This window comes from Hemiscyllium ocellatum, chromosome 1, assembly GCF_020745735.1.
Source record: "Hemiscyllium ocellatum isolate sHemOce1 chromosome 1, sHemOce1.pat.X.cur, whole genome shotgun sequence".
NCBI lineage: Eukaryota > Metazoa > Chordata > Chondrichthyes > Orectolobiformes > Hemiscylliidae > Hemiscyllium > Hemiscyllium ocellatum.
The window spans coordinates 127,668,566-127,686,859 of NC_083401.1; the positions used below are offsets into that span (position 1 = coordinate 127,668,566).

The 18,294-nt window shown below is 40.7% G+C and overlaps 1 protein-coding gene across 9 annotated transcripts in view; it reads left to right on the forward strand.

The window, feature by feature from the left end:
• Nucleotides 1–18,294, forward strand: part of LOC132816053 (collagen alpha-1(XXV) chain) — a 653,999-nt gene that overhangs the window by 553,925 nt on the left and 81,780 nt on the right. For all 9 annotated transcript variants that reach the window (XM_060825536.1, XM_060825479.1, XM_060825472.1 and 6 more), the window contains 3 exons: nt 6,116–6,178; nt 6,682–6,750; nt 15,383–15,427. In XM_060825536.1, coding sequence (XP_060681519.1) covers nt 6,116–6,178; nt 6,682–6,750; nt 15,383–15,427 — 177 coding nt within the window. The remainder of the gene's footprint in view (nt 1–6,115; nt 6,179–6,681; nt 6,751–15,382; nt 15,428–18,294) is intronic.

Consider the following 18,294-nt stretch of genomic DNA (forward strand, 5'->3'; position numbering starts at 1 on the left):
TCAGGAGTGATGCTTGGTGATGGTTGACATTTTCAAGCTGTTTTATAAGAAAATATCCATACAGGAAGGAAAAATTAACCCTCAGCTCCTGCAAAGAATGGACTCTGCAGATATAATATATTATACCAGGAATATTAGGATGTTGGGTTCTTCATAGTAAACTCTCTTCTTCCATTATAAAAGGCACTGGAGTCATTTTGATTTTGGTCGATGATATGAAATGGGTGAAATCAATTTCTTTGCCCATTGTACTTTCCCCCTACTTTTATTCCAGTTGATTTTATTGAGAGACAAAAAGAGATCATCCAATTGCTGCCAGTTTTTCAAAGTTGAGAACAGGTCAACGATGTCCCAGCGTTAAAGTTCAACACTAGGATGTGAATCAATCAAACCAATCAGGCTAATTGAATTCTGATCTTATATTTATGAGATTAGCACTGCCTCCCGCAGGAACTCTGATGGGAGTAGTGGGAATTCTCTCTTGATTGCACAGACACTTGTCTTTAATGGAGTTAATCAATGCATTCATTGTCATATGAAAAATGAAAAAGGTAGTAATTGGAATAGCATCTTAGACATGCTAAACCTTATTGACCTAAAATACAAGCATAGTCATAGTCCCCTTGATCATCCAGATATGTACTATGGCAATTCACGTTAGCTCAATTCTGTCTTTACTGATGGCAACTTTGGGAATTCCCTTTTTTTAATGGTCAATGTATTGACACAAAATACAGATGCATTGCATGTTTTCCTTAACCAAACAAACTCATATATAGCAATTGGAATTTCAGAAGGGAGCAGGCATTTGTGCTAGAGCACGAGGTATTGTCTTGTGATGGGGGAAGAGTCAACTATTGGAAATTAAGATGACACTAACTCTCAACAGCAAATTATTTAATCAACTGATTGTTAGAAATATTATCCCAGGTCTATAGGTGCTTTGATTTTGAACTTACTACGTGCATTTAAGAACCAAATTATGGTGAATTAAATAGTTAACTGTGTGTAAGAATCTATCCCTCGCTACCTCCTCCTTCTAGGAACCAGTATCTTAGCTCAGTAGCAGCAGTGTATACATATTGCAAGATGTACTGCAGCAGCTCATTAACGTTCATTAGACAGCACCTTCCAAACCCACATCCACTGTCATCTGAAAGGACAAGGGCAAAAAGGACAGGGGCACAGCCAACTGCAAATTTCCCTCCAAACCACTCCCCATCCTGACTTGAAAATATATCACCTTTCCTCAGGTGTTGTTGAGTCGAATCCCAGAACTAGGAGCAGCACAGTGGCTCAGTGGTTAGCACTGCTGCCTCACAACACCAGGGACCCAAGTTCGACTCAAGATTTGAGCAACTGTCTGTGTGGAGTTTGCACATTCTCCCTGTGTCTGCACGGGTTTCCTCCGGGTACTCTGGTTTCCTCCCACAATCCAAAGATGTGCAGGCTAGATGAATTGACCATACTAAATTGCCCATAGTGCTCAGGGATGTGTAGGTTAGGTGCATGAGTCAGGGTAATATAGGGGAAAGGGTTTGGGTGGGATAATCTTCAGAGAGTCGGTGTGGACTTGTTGGGCTGAAAGGCCTGATTCCACACAGTAGGGATTCTAATTCTAACTACCTAACATCGTCGAGAGTGCGCTCATGCCAATCAGGTTGCAGTGGTTCAAGAAGGCAGCTCTCCAGTGGCTTCTCAAGCGTAACTAGGATGGATAATGCATGCTGACCCAAACAATGATGACCTCTGCTCTTTTGGTTTTTCTTCCTATCTGTTCCCCTAAATGTAGCTCATCAGTCCAATTTAACATCTAAAGTATTTGTTCAAATTGTATTGTCCTGCCAGGCTATTTCACTTGACACTATCCGCAACACGATAATATTGATGTTAAAACTCATTTGCCGTTCTGCCGTTGCCCTAATATATGCCTGATGGGAATATGGTGGATTGATTACAAACTAAGTTATTAACTTGATCCCAGCTTTCTTGACGGTTTCAGCAGGTGAACTGTAAAATTGCCACTTGCTCCAAGAAAAGTCAAGGAGCAATAGGACTGAGAGTTCTTCTCGTCAGGAGTTTCCTTATCACATAGCTAGTAGGATATAATTGGACGGACGAGCAGGTGAAATTGGCTGAACTAGCTTGCTAAATGCCAGACGCAAAGCCTGTATCCTCCTCAAGAATATCACTTTGGTAGATAAGAAGAGCCCAGCGAAGCGTCCATTCACCCTTTCACAAGTAGCAAACATAGCTATCTACATTAAAACAGATTGGACCTGCTTTGTAAGCTTTGTTGATATTGTCAACAGCAGACAGATACTGGCATTTACACCAGGATTAAATGTGGCAAGGTTTTGAGACCTATAGTTTGCAAGGAAAACCAAATAAAAGATTATCTTGTTAATAGGCAGTGCTAGAAGGTTGAACAAATATTTTCAGCTGATTGCAACCCTGTCCGAGCAATATAGGTGAGACATTTATTGTCTCACACACCAAATATAAAGTGCACATGCAGATGGAGAACTAATTAACCATATGTCGACTCATGAGTATACTATTTTATACACTAACTACATTAAATCAACCAGAGACTATTTATGAAATCCTGGATATCAATAACAAAGCTGCAAACTGACTTCACACCTCTGTTGTGCATAAGTGTCAATGCATGTGTTTGTGAGTATGTCATGTGTGTGCACTGGCAAATTGCCAACTTCGCTGGCCAATATAATAGAATGCATCAGAGACAAGTTGTGCCGCCTTCTGATGATGTGCCTGCATTTTAAACTCTTGGTATTTCTGAACTTTATAATTGTGGCTGGGGGTGTCAGTCTCACATGCTGCTGTTTTTGGAGATTTATAACGTCAATAATATTCTTTCAATGGTTCACCTACCTGAGCAGTTTAAGATGTCATTAGGTAGAGTGTCAACTACATAGAGCCATTTGTCACATCAGTGTCATGTTAGTTATTTGTTAATAATCCCATTGATGTAATTTGAAATTGTGCTACACTTGATCTTCCAGCTTAATTTTTTTGATAATTCTTCAATAATTCAAGGAAGTACAAGATTGAAATGAGTAATGGATAGAGAAAATTAATCAAAAAGCTTTGATGACACTTTTTCTGAATGGCAGGGAGTAATGGGTGGAGTACCATCAGGATCGGTATTAGAAACCCATCTATTCGCAGTTTATGTTAATGATTTAGATGAGAGAACTAAGTATAAAATCTCACAATTTGTAGATCCCACAAAGTTGGGTGGAATGGTGCATTGTGGTTTGAACAGGCTGAGTGAGTAGGCAGATGCAATACAATGTGGATACATGGCCAAAATAGGAAGGCAGGTTATCATTTGGTTAGCTGTAAATAGGAGAGAGGGGAATGTTTAACAAAACCCTGATGTTCTTGTACACCAGTCGCTGAAAGTAAGTGCATGGGTGCAGCAGGCAGTAAAGAAAGCACATTGTATATTTGCCATCATAGCGAGAGGATTTAAGTACAGGAACAAGGGTGTCTTGCGGCAATTATACAAGCATTGGTGAGGCCACGCCTGGAGCATTGTGTGCAGTTTTGGCCTCCTTATCAGAGGAAGAATGCTCTTGCTGCAGAGGGAATGCAGCGAAGGTTTACTGGACTGATCACTGGGATGGCAAGGCTGCGTATGAACAGGGATTGAGTTGGTTAGGCTTGTATTCACTGCAGTTTAGAAGAGTGGAGGGGGGGGGAGGGGGTGGTGATCATATAGAAGCTATAAACTGCTTACATAACCAGACAGGTTAGATGCAGAAGAATATTACTACTGGCAGGAGAGTCCAAAACCAGGGTGTCATAGTTTAAGTGTAAGGGGTAAATCTTATAAGACTGAGATGAAGAGAAAATTCTTCATCCAGTGTTGCGCCTGTAGAATTCACAACCACAAAGAGTGGTTGAGGTCAAAACATTGTGTTTTCAAGAAGGTGGTAAAAATATACCTCTAATGGTTCAAGGAATCAAGGGATATGGGAGGAAGGAAGCATTAAGGTATTGAGCTTGATGATGAGGCATGATCACAATGAAAGGTAGAGCAGGCTGAAGGGGCTGAATGGCTGACTCCCACTCCTATCTTCTGTATTCCATGCTTCCCATCAATGTTGAGCCTTAGATACAAGACTTTTAAAAGGAGGAGTAAGCACAGAGGTAATCCAGACTTCAGGCTCAGAATAAGAATGACGTGGTGTAGCAGACAGTAGCATGTCTTCACCAACCTTTTCCTAAACATTAACATTATCCATCTGTGTGCAATAACAACCGCACATGTAGATCAACAAATTACTTCATGAAAGTGAACAACTTATTGACAGGAAAAGTAAATAAATAGGGTGTTGAAAAGTTTGAAGCTTAAGAAACAATTGCAGCAGAGTCCTCAAACATGGAGGAGGAATTCGCACCTTTTTCCGACTGTGCTGCATAATCCATTTTTTTTGCTGGTGTTATGTTATGCATATTTTCAATTTAAGATAGATGTCATCATTCAAATCTCATTTGTGTCTCAAATTACATTTTTATAAGCTCCATTTGTGTGTCAATAGGGATCTCCTTAGTTGAAAGGTTACTGTCATCATGAAAAAGCATGAAAGGGCATGGATTGACGTACTGCCATTGATTTCTCCATTGGCAGATATCTAACCAGCTGTTGCTGCTTTTTTCTTTATTACTACGAGCTGTTGGGGATATTGTATGAAAACTTTGGAAAAATAAGAGAGGCTATCCGAGTGTTTTCATTTATGGCTTAGTTTGTACATCTGGGATGAACAAAGAAAAAATTTATTTGAAGATAAATCCACAGTGTGCTTTGAAGAAAAGACATACAATGGCATCATTAGAGCAAAACAAACCAACTGGAAAAGCAAATACAGAAACCAATGTTAAACACAAGATTTGTGGTGGTTTGAGGGAATGTTCTCAGAATTACAGCTACTTTAAAGAAAAATCATTTTCCAATTGCTTAAATTATAACAACATGTGGCTTTGTTTTAATTTGATGTTCAGTCAAGTCAACAAATAAGTTTTTATTTTGTTACAATGGTTTCTGTGATTTCCTGCTATTTATATCTAAGAGTTCAACTGAAGCGCACAAACCTTAATGATTAGATTATTAAGCATGCAGGGTCTCCGTGGGATACAGTTTATTTACTTTCACTGAACTAGTCACATTGTTGAAGTCACTATCATCTGGGTTGCCAAACTGTTAGGGGGAGATGAATTCCCATGTTTACAGAGCCTAAGCTGAGGAGACACAGTCACATATCAAGATCCTGTCAGCATTTTAGAGCATGGCGTAGTGAGCCAGCATACAAGGTTCAGCAGGTTCCACAGAGGCCCAATGAAGTTTCACCTCAAGGTGCTCCTTGGGGTGACGATGTTGACTGAGGACCTTACACATCTAACAAATGTCAATGTGCTTCTGCCACCTGCTGTTTATTGTCTGCTGAACAGGGTCCTGAAAACTGCAGAAGGCCTCATTCTCCATGCTCCAGGCTCTGCTTCAGCACCGCATTGCCTCTAACAACCAGCTAGGAATCTAGAAGAAGTAAGCTCTTTGTCGTGGGCATTGCTCAGGCTCAGCCCTGTGTGCCCTTTGCACAAGATCCAAGATCGGGTGGGTTGGTGGCCCACAGCCCTAAACGTTATTAATCCAGGACTCCAGGCAGGAATGAAGCACACTTACTCCATTCTCACATCTTGTACATTTGGAGAACGTTTTGTTTTCAATAATCTGGAAATGAATCATTGCCTTTATGTGGATGTGCACTGTGTTCTGCTGAATGATCTGACTGTTCCACTTATACCCTCATTTTCTGCTGTGCATTGCATTGCTTCTGGCTGTTTATGATTGGCTGATATCTTAAGCACTCGGGTCCATTTGAAACGTTATAGTTCCTTCACGTTTAGTCTCATCTGTTAATCCTGTGCTGCACACATTTCTTGTTTATTATCTGTTTAATTGGAGCTTTTAGCCCACTAATCACACAGATGATTGTTTGTCTTTTTTTTAAAAGAAAAGCAATTAACAAAGGTTCAAACCCATGTTTAGATTGTATATGTATTTTAATTTTGATTTTAATTTTAGGGTGAACCAGGATTTTGGGGACCTCAGGGAGAACCCGGCTTGCCTGGATTACCAGGAACAAAGGTGAGATCATTGTTATTGTAATACCTACAGAGAGCACTGACATGTGAAATTTGAAAACCTAATCCAAAATATGTTGGACTCATAATATAGAAAAGTTGCAATGTTCAATAATGTCAAGCACAATTCAGAAAAGAGAACGAAAATTCCAAATTTCAAGTTTAAAATAAAAGCATGTAACATTCTGCACAATGCAAACTGATTTTGAAGATGGTTTCCCCAGAACAGCTCGGTGATGCACTCCATCAGAAACTGCATGAAGCCTGTGCAGAAGTGCAACTGCTTTTGGAAAACGATAGAGAGTTAAGTATCCGTGACATCACCTCTGATAGGCCACTGTGCTCCTCACGTGGATACTAATTGGAAGTGCAAGAAAATGTGGAGTGAGTTACTAATGCTGAGAACAATGTGTCCGTATTTGCAGGATGTGCTGAGAATCTTGCTGTTACAGAGAAACCTGAGTCAACGTATCTGTGATGCTGTTTCTCCTTTGGTATTTTTAACAGGGAGAGAAAGGAGATGGAGGGCCACCAGGAAGAGGTGAAATAGGCCTGCCCGGACCTTCAGGTCCAAAGGTCAGCTGACTCTTTTACCCTGGAGATTTTGTTTTGTTCCTGCTGAACGTGATGTTTAAAGCTCAAAGTTGTTCATTTGCAGCAAAACACATCTATCTCCAGGTTCCACCTCTAGCTCCACACAGGAAATGGGTTGTTGGTGTCTGTGTGGTCTGCTGGAAAGGCTGACAGGTCTTTCATTCTTTCTGCTGTTAAACTGAAACAGGAGATCATTGGCAACTGAGGCTCTGTTACTACGTGGCCAAAGAACAACTCAATTTAAACAATGTCCTGCTATCAGACTGTATAATGTGGAGGTGCCGGTGTTGGACTGGGGTGGACAAAGTTTAAAAATCACACCACACCAGGTTATAATCCTACAGGTTTATTTGGAAGCACTAGCTTTCAGAGTGCTGCTCCTTCATCGGGTAGCTTTGGAAGAGGATCATAAGACAGAATTTATAGCAAAAGATTACAGTGTCATGCAACTGCAATGATATATTGAACAAACCCAGATTGCTGTTAAGTCTTTCATCTTTTAGAATGAAGTTAAAAGAATGTAGTCCAACAGGTTTATTTGGAAGCACTAACTTTTGAGGCACTGCCTCTTCATCAGGTGGTTGCGGAACATGACCATACGACACAGAATATATCGCAAAACGGTTACAGTGTCATGGAGTGGTAATGATCTATTAAACAACTTTAATTAAAAATCACACAACACCAGATTACAATTCTTAAACAAATTTAGATTAAGTCTTTCATCTTTTAGAATGGAATATGGTGGTTTAGGTTCTTTAATATGTAAATCCCAGAATTACATTCTCAAGATGGTGTCAGTTTATCTAATAATAGGTGTCACCCCAGCTCAGACAATGCATTGAATGTGTGAATGTAAAATCTGTACCAATGTTGAGTCAATCATATTCTTAAAGTGGGGCTTACAGAATCTTACATGGATTTATGCAGTCAAATTCTGCAAATACAAAGTCACCCCACCAACTGAATGTGTGCAAGTGCAGGGGAGACAGAGTGGGTGTGTGTATGTGTGTACGTACATGTGGAAGTGTGTGTTTGCATGTCTGTGTATAAGCTTGGTCAAGTATGTGCATGAGAGTGTTGGGGTATAAACCTGTGTGGGGGTGAATGTGGGAGGTGCATGAGAGAGAGCTTGTGTGTGTGTAATGCAGTGGGGTCACCTGTAGTGTGACATGAACCCAAGGTCTGGTTGAGGCCATCCCCATGGGTATTCAGCTTGGCTATCAGCCCCTGCTCAGCCACTTTGCATTGTTGCTTGTCCAGAAATCCGCTTGGAGGATGGTCACCCAGAGGTCCGTGGCAGAATGTCCCAGAACAATGGAAGTGCTCCCAACTGGGAGGGAACAGTCCTGTCTGGTGATCATTCTGTGGTGTCCATATATCTGTTGTCATGGAGTCTGTGAAGACTATATCGGGCCAAGCAACATCGCAAAGGGTTCATGACACACTACAGGTGACCCCGCTGCACTATTCTCTCGCTGTCTCTCTCACTCACTCACTCATTCACTCCCAGACACACACATACACGTTGCAGGTTTCAGTTCATTAATATGTAAATCCCAGGACTACTTTTAAGTCATATTCCTAAGATATAAATTTAAGTTTTCCTTTAAAAAAGGCGACATCTCAGCTCAGAGAAGGCATTTAAGGTGTGAGGTTAGAGTCTGTCTATATCCCAATCATTTTTTTTTTAATTGAATCAATCAATCCTACAGTGTGGATGTTGAGTCAGACTGGTTCTGTTTCCAAAGTAGAATTTATAAAATATTACATGGATTGACTGCCTGCAGATTCTATGTGTTTTGAGCAAAATAGAATGTATCTAGAAATATAATTCTGCAAATGCAAATTCACCCTATAGCCTTATATGTGTGTCTACATCCATGAGAGAGAGAGAGAGAAAGAGAGTGTGTGCTAGTGCGCGTAAGAAAGTATATGTTCGCATATATGCATGCTTGGTAGAGTGTGATGGAGTATAAGCCTGTGAGAGTGTGTGTGAGAGTCTGTGTGTGTATATAAGAGTGTATGTGCTTGTGTGTGTGTGTGAGAGAGTGTATAGTGTAGTGGGGTCACCTGTAGTGTGACATTAACCGGATGTTGTGTGATTTTTAGCTTTGTCTTCAGTTGATCATTCCAATCTCCGTAGCTGTTCTGTTCAAATGCTATGAAACTGGTGTGGATTTCGATTCGGGGCAGCTCCCTTTGTTTATGTGTCTTCACAGAATGGGATCTCCTGTTTAGAGATTAAACAGTGAGCTGGTCATTCCTGAAAAAGTTGTCCTCCTTTTAGTTTGACAGCACAGGACCAAATAAGTTGTAACTTTGAAACACCAGAAATCAGTTTTTTTTTAAAAAAACATTCTTGTCCATTTACTCCATCATAAGACATCGTAAAAATGTGAATTATTAAAGTTACATTTTCAATAAATTTTTCAAACAAAGAAAAATCCTCCAAAGGCAGGTAAATGGTCCCGTGGCCTATCCCTCTGTCGTCATGGCAATGGGCTTTGGAATAAGATCTATTTAGAATAGGATCTAGAGAGACAGCTGAGTCTAAGCTGTGATTCAGATCACCTTTTTAATGTAACATCATATTAATGATTTGCATTATTGAGCTTAGCACAAAGCTGTACACTTCATCCTTGGTCTATAATCAAGTAATCTCTTACATTACAACTGATATAGACTGAGTATTTACATAGTTGAGTGCTAACCCTTTACAGTACATCTCCTCTCAACCTCTGACTCTATACATGATTTACATTCATCCTACATCTACCCCAGAATCTCCGGATGGAAACTCCCTCTTCTGAAAAGTGGCAGGGAAAGTGATGAAAGAGGATGTAATCAGATTGTACAAAGTTAAGAGTCACACAATACCAGATTATAGTCCAACAGGTTTGTTTGGGAGCAGTAGCTTTCAAAGCACTGCTCCTTCATCAACCACCTGATGAAGGAGCAGCACCCCAGTCCAACACCAGCTCCTCTCAATCGTAATCAGGTTGGTTGGCATCAAGTGGATAGCTGCTGTCTTCCCACCACCACAGGAATGAAGATCCAGGCAGGAAGACCCAAGCTGGACCTTCCTGCTCTTCTGTCATTAAGAACTATTTATTGAGCACAGAGGGTGGTCCAGATGTGGACTTAACTTTCTGAGGAAGTGGGAGATGCGATGTTTAAAAGACATTTGGATGGATACATAAATAGGAAGGGTTTGGAGGGATATGGGCCAGGATCAGGCAGGTGGATTTAGTTCATTTTGGGATTACCTTCAGCATGGATTGGTTGGACCAAAGGGTTTGTTTCCATACTGTATAACTCTGACTCTATGAAATACCACAGCTTACAAGGCTCTCATTTGCACGTTGTAAATAAGTGTTCAAGTTATCAGAGAGTATCAACTCTTTATTCAGGTTATTTTTCTGGAGGTCTGGATAGTTGGGCTATTCTGTTGAAGATCTTTTCCTCATGGAATCTGGAACATTGCTGTTTCACTTTATTTGGCTATTTCCTGTTTCCACGAGATATGATCTCATTTGCAGAGTTCTTTTCAGGATTATACCCAAATCCATACCAACTCCCCAGTCTGAAGCCCAGGGAAGTCATGGGCTCTTAATATGTAGCTTCTTAATATGTAGTTTATGGCTTGACTGACTTGCTTCTGCTTGCCTTTTCATACAGTCGTTCTATCTGTCAGCATAGCAATTGGTTAAGTGTGTGTCAACAAACAAAGTTAGGACCTTGGGTATTTTTTTTAAGACCATTTTTGTGGTGTGCAGCGATGGTTCAGTAGGACCAAGTCAAAGCCCTCATTCATCTTCACACAGCTTTGATTATCCTTTCTCCAGTCTCTATTGGTTTGCGGGTATGTAGGTGGACTGGTGATGATGTGCACAAACCTGTAGGCTTTTGCAAAGTTATTTTGAACTATTCATTGGCAAATTATGGACCATTAGGTGAAATGACCTAAAACAGCTGTGCCTGGGATGCCTGGGAATTTTGTTGAGGAAGAAAGTAAGACCTTCCAAGGTGAGTTCATGCAGCCTCAATCCATCTCGGATAACAGGTGGAAATGAAAAAAAATTACTGTTTCCTTTCATTCTTGTCAATGGATTGCCCAGATTATGCAGTCAAAAATCATACCTTCCAATGCTCTTAAAGTTCAACATCTCTCAACATTTTATACCACCACATGAAATTTTCGGCTCAACCCCTTTACTTTGTAATACCCAATGATGACACTAGATCCACTGAAGAATGTCAGTTCTGAGGGCTTTTGAAAGAACATCCTCCATTGTAGATCAGCAATGAAATCCATGAGACTAAAATGTCTTCGCTGCTCAGAGTATTGTTTTGAAATCATTTAATACACATTCTTTATCCTTTTTCTAAGATTTCTTATTTCTTTCTAATCTCTTGGTTGCTGCAGGTGGGCTCGTCATAATCAAAGAGGTAAAAACAATGACTGCAGATGCTGGAAACCAGATTCTGGATTAGTGGTGCTGGAAGAGCACAGCAGTTCAGGCAGCATCCAAGGAGCAGCGAAATCAACGTTTCAGGCAAAAGCCCTTCATCAGGAATCTTGATGAAGAGCTTTTGCCCGAAACGTCGATTTCGCTGCTCCTTGGATGCTGCCTGAACTGCTGTGCTCTTCTAGCACCACTAATTCAGAAATTGTCATAATCTAGGACTCCACTGCTTACAAAAAATGCTTATCTGCTTGTTCTGGTTATTCAATAAGAATGCATGGGAAAGTGTCCGCTGTTGTTGGGATTTTCCTTGAACATAGTCGGTTGTACTTCACTAATTGTAAGTGAAATCTCTGTCTTCTCACTGACCTCGAGAGTGTGGTGCTGGAAAAGCACAGCAAATCAGGCAGTGTCCGAGGAGCAGGAGAATCAATGTTTTGGGCATAAGCTCTTCATCAGGACTTCTGATGAAGGACTCATGCCCGAAACATTGATTCTCCAGCTCTTTGGATGCTGCCTGGCCTGCTGTGCTTTTCCAGCACCGCAGTTTTTGACTCTGATCTCCAGCATCTGCGGTCCTCCCTTCCTCCTATTTAACAATGATGCCAATGTTTTGTAGTCAGTTTCAATGGTAAACCAAAGATGTAATGATTTTTTTTCCACAAGCCCATATAGCTGCTAGTGCTTCCTTCTCAAACTCTGCCTGTTTTTCTCCATTTCAGTCAAGTCCTGGTTGCAAATCAAACTACACTTTCCATCTTTCTGGATTTGGAAAAGTACAACTCCTAGTCCAGTTGACAATGCATCTGTGGCTACTATTGTTCTTAATTTTGAGTTATAGTGAAGTGGTGTGTCTGATGAAATAGACATTTCCTTTATTCTCTAAAAGCATTTCAATTGACTTTCATGCCTATACCATGCTCAATTCTGACTGAGCAAATGTCATAGCAGTTCAGTTTCTTGTGCCAGGCTTGTTAAAGACATCCCTACTCGGTTAAGTATTCCCTTGCACCTCTGCAGTACTGTGATGTTGTGAGGTGGTGGGAAATCTTGGATGGCTTTAGTCTTTTTTGATCAGCCCTGATGCCTATAGCATGATTGATGTGTCCCAAAAGATTAATGGTATGTTGTGAGAACTCACGTTTCTCGTGCGGAGTGTGACCTGCTTCTTGCCAGCATTTAAACACACAGCTCCACTCTGTCATCATGTTCAGATATGATAGAATCATGATTTAGAATGTCATCTATATGACAGATAACACCTTTTAATCTTTACATCACTGTTTTAACAATAATTTCTGATGTTTATATAATGTCAGAGCCTGTAAAATCATTACCTTCCATTTGATGTGGTAGTATTGCAAATAGCTTGAAATGTTTGTCCAAATGTCCAAAAGCACTGAGTTTAGTGGAACTTGTGCTTTTTGTTAGATTCACTAGACTTTCATGCACTGATGCCATAAGGTGAATCTACCTTTCCACACTTTGTCTAATTGTATGAGGTCAATACAGATTTGTCAGCAGATGATACATACCGGACTCTCAATTTTAACTTTGTTTCTCTTTCCATGGCTGCTATCAAAATGGCTGAGATTCTCCAATAATTCCTGTCGTTATTACAAATTCATAGTGAGCCATTTGGTTTTGGTACAGATACTATGCCAGAACACCAATTCAGTGACTGTGTCATGAGTGAAATCACTCTTGGATGTAGTGTTGCTATTTTTTTTTGCTTCATCGTCCTTAAAACTACATGCAAAACTTTCCTTGGCGTGAATAAACCCACTGATTTGGCTCTGAACTCAACATGAGTTGGAAAGCCATTTTAGCTTTTCAAGGCCACTAAGTTATTTTGTGAATTATATTATGAAATCTTTTTGGTTTACCAGGTGTTCCAACTCATGAATCTTTATAAATTAGTTACAGATCTGTGCAAGCTTTCTGGCTTAGCACTGAACACTCTCGATTTTAAATCATAGATAGGGTCTCTGTGATTTCTCTTCCTTTATACTTCAGTGTTACAGTCCCATTCTGGTCCCTGGGGTTAAATGAGTGATGTCTAAAGGAAGTTTTATTTTAACCAAGTTTCTGTATTTGAGAGAACCATGATACCTGCTCCAGTGCCCAACTTGCAATTTGTTTTGTGCTCTTTCGCTTTTATTTCAGCAATTCAATCATCTCCCAAGATCCTGTTATTTCTCACAGAAATTTTATTTCATTGCTTTTGAGCTCTTCAATTTCTTGATGTTACTTGGTATGGTTAATTTTTGTTCTTTTCCAGTGTAACTCTTTATTGCTGTGTCTGTTTTAAAATGGCCTGTCTACCTGCAGGACTGCCACTCCACAGGGCAATCTTAACTCCAATGCTGCTTTACCCACCACAGAAAGAACACTGCATAGTGGTAGCACCCCACTTTGTGCTTTCATAGCTTCTGTTTAGATGCGTTTTCAGCCCTGTGCCCCACAAACTGCACTATGTCAATTGGTTTTCTCCAAGAAGAATTCATTTGGCTTCAGATTAAAAACTCTGTTCTGTTTTCTCACCTCTGCTTGCCTTGGTAATTGCATTGCTGTTGCTAGAGTCAAAACTTCCCCTGTGTGTAAAAACAATCTGATAAGATCTCCACCAACACTCCAATCACAATGTAATTCTTAATTAGTTAATCTTTAATATTTACAATTACATGCTAATTGATATAGGTCATTAATGAAGGGACCTCTACTCTTTCCTGGGTTTCTAATGCATTTGTTACTTTTTGACCTGTCCATAATTTCATCTAAGGTTGAAAAAATATTGAAATTTCCTAGAACATCTTTAAATGTGGAAGTTTATTTAGTTCTGCCCAGCCCCATTAATACAACATACATAATGCTACTAATTGTACAGAGAAGTTGTTGACTTTGGCCTTGTTGGTTTAGCTGCTAAATCTCAAAGCATTCAATACTTGGTAAACAGTCTGTACCAGTTTAGCTACATCTGGTCTTACATTAGGCCTTCTACATGCTTGAGATATCCTGGTAGCAGTAATTTCTTCACACTGAAGTTACATCCTGAGCTTTCTAATGTTCAACATTACTCTGTTTATAACTGCTTTCCAACCATTAGGCCATTTCTTCTCTTTCTCTTTCTCTAACTGTCTCACTGGCAGTGGTGATGGTGAAGGCTAAACATACTTTCTAAGGTACATCGCTGTGGAGCAACCCGAAAGTGCTCAACCACAGGCTGCACACAAGTCAGCCCCTTGATTTACAATGTGTGTTCTTACAGAGCAAATAAGGGTCCATTTGCTTAATCGAGAACAGGCAATAAAAAGATTGAAAATTATGTTGGTAGGCACCTCGGGAGGAGGCAAGATGAATTATCCACTTGGCAGTTATGGCTGAGAATAGTTATGAATGTGCGCTGTGATTGTGTGCTCTACAATTGTTGTGGTACTGGGACGTTCATCTAGTTCACTGTGAAGCTGTTTACCAACTTCCACAACTAGATACAGCAGTGCTACAAAGCTTTGATAGGATGCATTGCCTGGAGGGTAACTCAGTCTACTCTACTTCCAATATTGAGCATCCATGTAGTTCTGTCTTGCAGCACTACTAAATTTCTTGTACCTCATGTAACCCTGGGGAATGGTACAGATCCGCTGTACCTCATAGTTACCCTAAGGTAAGAGTCCAGACCGTAACCCCGAGAGACAGTATCTCAGTGGAGCTCCTGGGGTGAGAGCAGAGATTAATCAGCAATAAACTGACAAATACTGCCCTCCATTGGGTTTGTTTTTTGTCAGTCCTATTAAACAAACTTATAACTTGTGAGCTGTTACTTGAAGAATAAGGGCAGAATTTTAATTTATTCCTGTTATTGCCACATTCACTGCCAACATGAATATCATTCATCCAAGCAGAAATCAAGAAGACACCAGTGGTAATGTGAGTTCATTAAATCCACTCATTATAATGTAAAGCACATCAGCAGAAAATGGGATTGTTATTTAAATGTAACATTTATATTAAATTATATTATTGAGAGTACTTCTGAATAGTCTTTGTTCACAAGATAACATAATGTTTCCCTTTTTATCCTTTTGTCCTACTCCACCCCTTTTCTGATGCTTTTCCGTTGCCTATTACTGTGTGACCTGGACCAGGGCGAGCCAGGTGAACTGGGAATGCCAGGCCGCTACGGTGTAAAGGTTAGTGCTGTGTGTTATTTCAATCACTGCAGTTTCCTTCCGATTAGTTAATAATTAGAAGTGACTTAAAAGCATTATGGCTATGAGATTGGTCCTGTGCTGATGAGTTTCAAGGCGGTCAGACTTGTCCTGAACAAAAATCTGTTTAAGAAATGCATTTTGCTCAGCAAAGCCATTGATTGTTGTACATCAATCCCTTCCCATTGCACATCTCAAGCCCAGTTTCTCTGCTTCACCCCACTCATTCTGTCCACATCAATGACCTCTCCCACTAAATCATTTCACAACTCTATTCCCCTTTGAAAGATAAATCTTGTCTGACTTCATTCTTTTTTTTTCATTCATTCATGGGATGGGGGTGTCACTAGCCAGGCTAACATTCATTACCATCCCTAATTGCCCAGAGAGCACTCAAATGTCAACCACATGACTGTGGCCAGGGGTCATGTGTAGGGCCAGACGGGGTAAGGATGGCAGTTTCCTTCCCTAAAAGACATTAGTGATCCAGATGGGTTTTTCCCCATAATCGACGATGGTCTTCATTCGACGTTTAATTCCAGGTAATTTTTGAATTCTAATTCAATCATCTGCCATGGCAGAGTCCGACCCCGGTCCCAAGAACATTACCAGGGTCTCTGAATTAATAGCCGAGCAATAATACCACGAGGCCATTACCTCCCCTTAAAGCTGATGTTCTAACATCAATATCCCGATGCTTTGCCATCGAGCACATTGGGCAGGTCTGGCTTGCCTGATGCCTGAATGACTGCCTGCCCATTTACACTGGCTGGATGATTCATAATCAAAGTTCTTGTGTTCCCAGCCCCCTGTCCTCACATTGCTGGTGATGCGTACCTCTACAGTCAGCACATCATTGCTTGGATTTAGTCTGAAATGAGAAATCTGTGTTGTTGTGCTTGTCTAAAATGTTAATGATTCAGGAAAGTCAGCTTCCAGTAGAGCAAAGCCAATCACACTGAAACCAGCTGCTCACCTTCAAGGCTGACCCTAGAATCCTGCACATCCATGGACTCCTATCCAGGAAAGCACACTAGTGCCTCGACTTCCTCAGAAGGCTAAGCAAATTCAGCAAGTCCACAATGACTCTGAGCAATTTTTATAGATGCAGCACAGAAAGCATCCGACCCAGAAGATTCACAGCGTGGTATGGCAACCGCTGTGCCCAAGACTACAAGAAATTACAGAAAGTTGTGTTCGCAGCCCAATCCATCTCACAGTCCAGCATTCCTTTTCATTGACTCCATCTACAGTTCTCGCTACCTCAGGAAAGCAGCCAACATAATCAATGACTCCTCCCACCCCGGTTATACTCTCTTCCACACTCTTCGATCAGGCAGAAGGTGAAATGGTTTGATTTGTCTGGATAGCATACCTTTCACTGTATTTTGTTGTGTGCAACAATAATAAATCAAATCAAATCAAATTCAAATCCTTTGAAAGCTTGTCGAGGGTGAGGTTTTCATCCTGTGTGCGTACAGATGTATTTGTATTCTATGGAAATTTCATTCCATTCCATTCCATTCCTAGTTTTGCAGCAGGTGTTACCCTGATCATCATCAGCTTCACACCAATACAAATGATGTGACACTATTCAGATGTGAAGCACCTTTAGCTAACAGAGGTGATATAAACTCAAATATGTCAGCGGTCAACTTCACGCTCAATGTGATAAACCTACAGCCAACTTGAGACAAGCCTTTATAAAGTGCCCGAATAGTCCACTGGATTAAAGGAATATTTTTCACCTTTATTCATATCATTGCACTTTTTGTAGCAAGCTGACAGCTCTTGACAGTGAAATTGAACTATCTTCACAAACCAATGATCAGAATGCTGATGTGTAATGCTACATGCTGAGCTACTTGCCTGTGATTGAGAAGAAGCTCAGTATAAAATAAATCAAACAAGTACCCCTTTAAGGAATCGGAAAGTGTGGTGCTGGAAAAGCACAGCAGATCAGGCAGCGTCTGAGGAGCAGGAGAGGCGACGATTTGGGCATAAGCCCTTCATCAGGAATGTGCAGGAGATAAATAGGAGGTTGGGAATCGAGCTCAGGGGTAGGTAGGTGGGAAGGCAATAGGTGGATGTATGTGTGGGGTGATTGTAATAGGTCAGTGGGGAGGGTGGAGTGGAAAATTGAGAAGGAAGATGGTCAGATCAAGAGGGTGGTACTGAGTTGGAGGTTTGGATCTGGGATGAATTTGGGGGAGGGGAGATCTGGAAACTGGTGAAGTCGTTGTTGATGCTGTGTGGTTGAACAGTCCCAAGGCGGAAGATGTACTGTTTTAAAACAGCCCCATAATACTCAATAATGTATTAAAGAGGCATGGAAAAGTCTAAAACAAAGACCTCTATGATTTAAGCTGGGAGTTTATTACCCGACATCAGAGTGTCACTAATAAATAAGGAAGGACTCCCTGGGCTTCCCATCAATGCCCTGTGGAACCACCTCAGCATCTTTCTGTTATTCTTCAGTCTGATAATGATGTCAATTCTCAAGCATTCCAGCTTTCCTGTTTGAACAGATCTAGCTTGGGACTTCAGTCCCTGAGGATTCTGTGGTTTCTAAGCCAAGGCCAATATTTTAATCTATTAACATTAAGGGGGCAGGTGTAACCCGGTCAGTGATTAGTCTCACACCTGTTGGATGTAACATCAGCAGTTCCAGACAGTCTAGACTGACAGCTCCAGAGGACCTATTACGGACCAATTTAATCCACATAAGTATCATAAGGAAATCATCAAATCCATTGCCCTGGCGTTTGGAGGCTGGGCTGAGCTGAAGGAAGACCAGGTCTTTCACACCTCGTCACAGCAGTTCCTGTGTGGATACACTGAGAGACAAT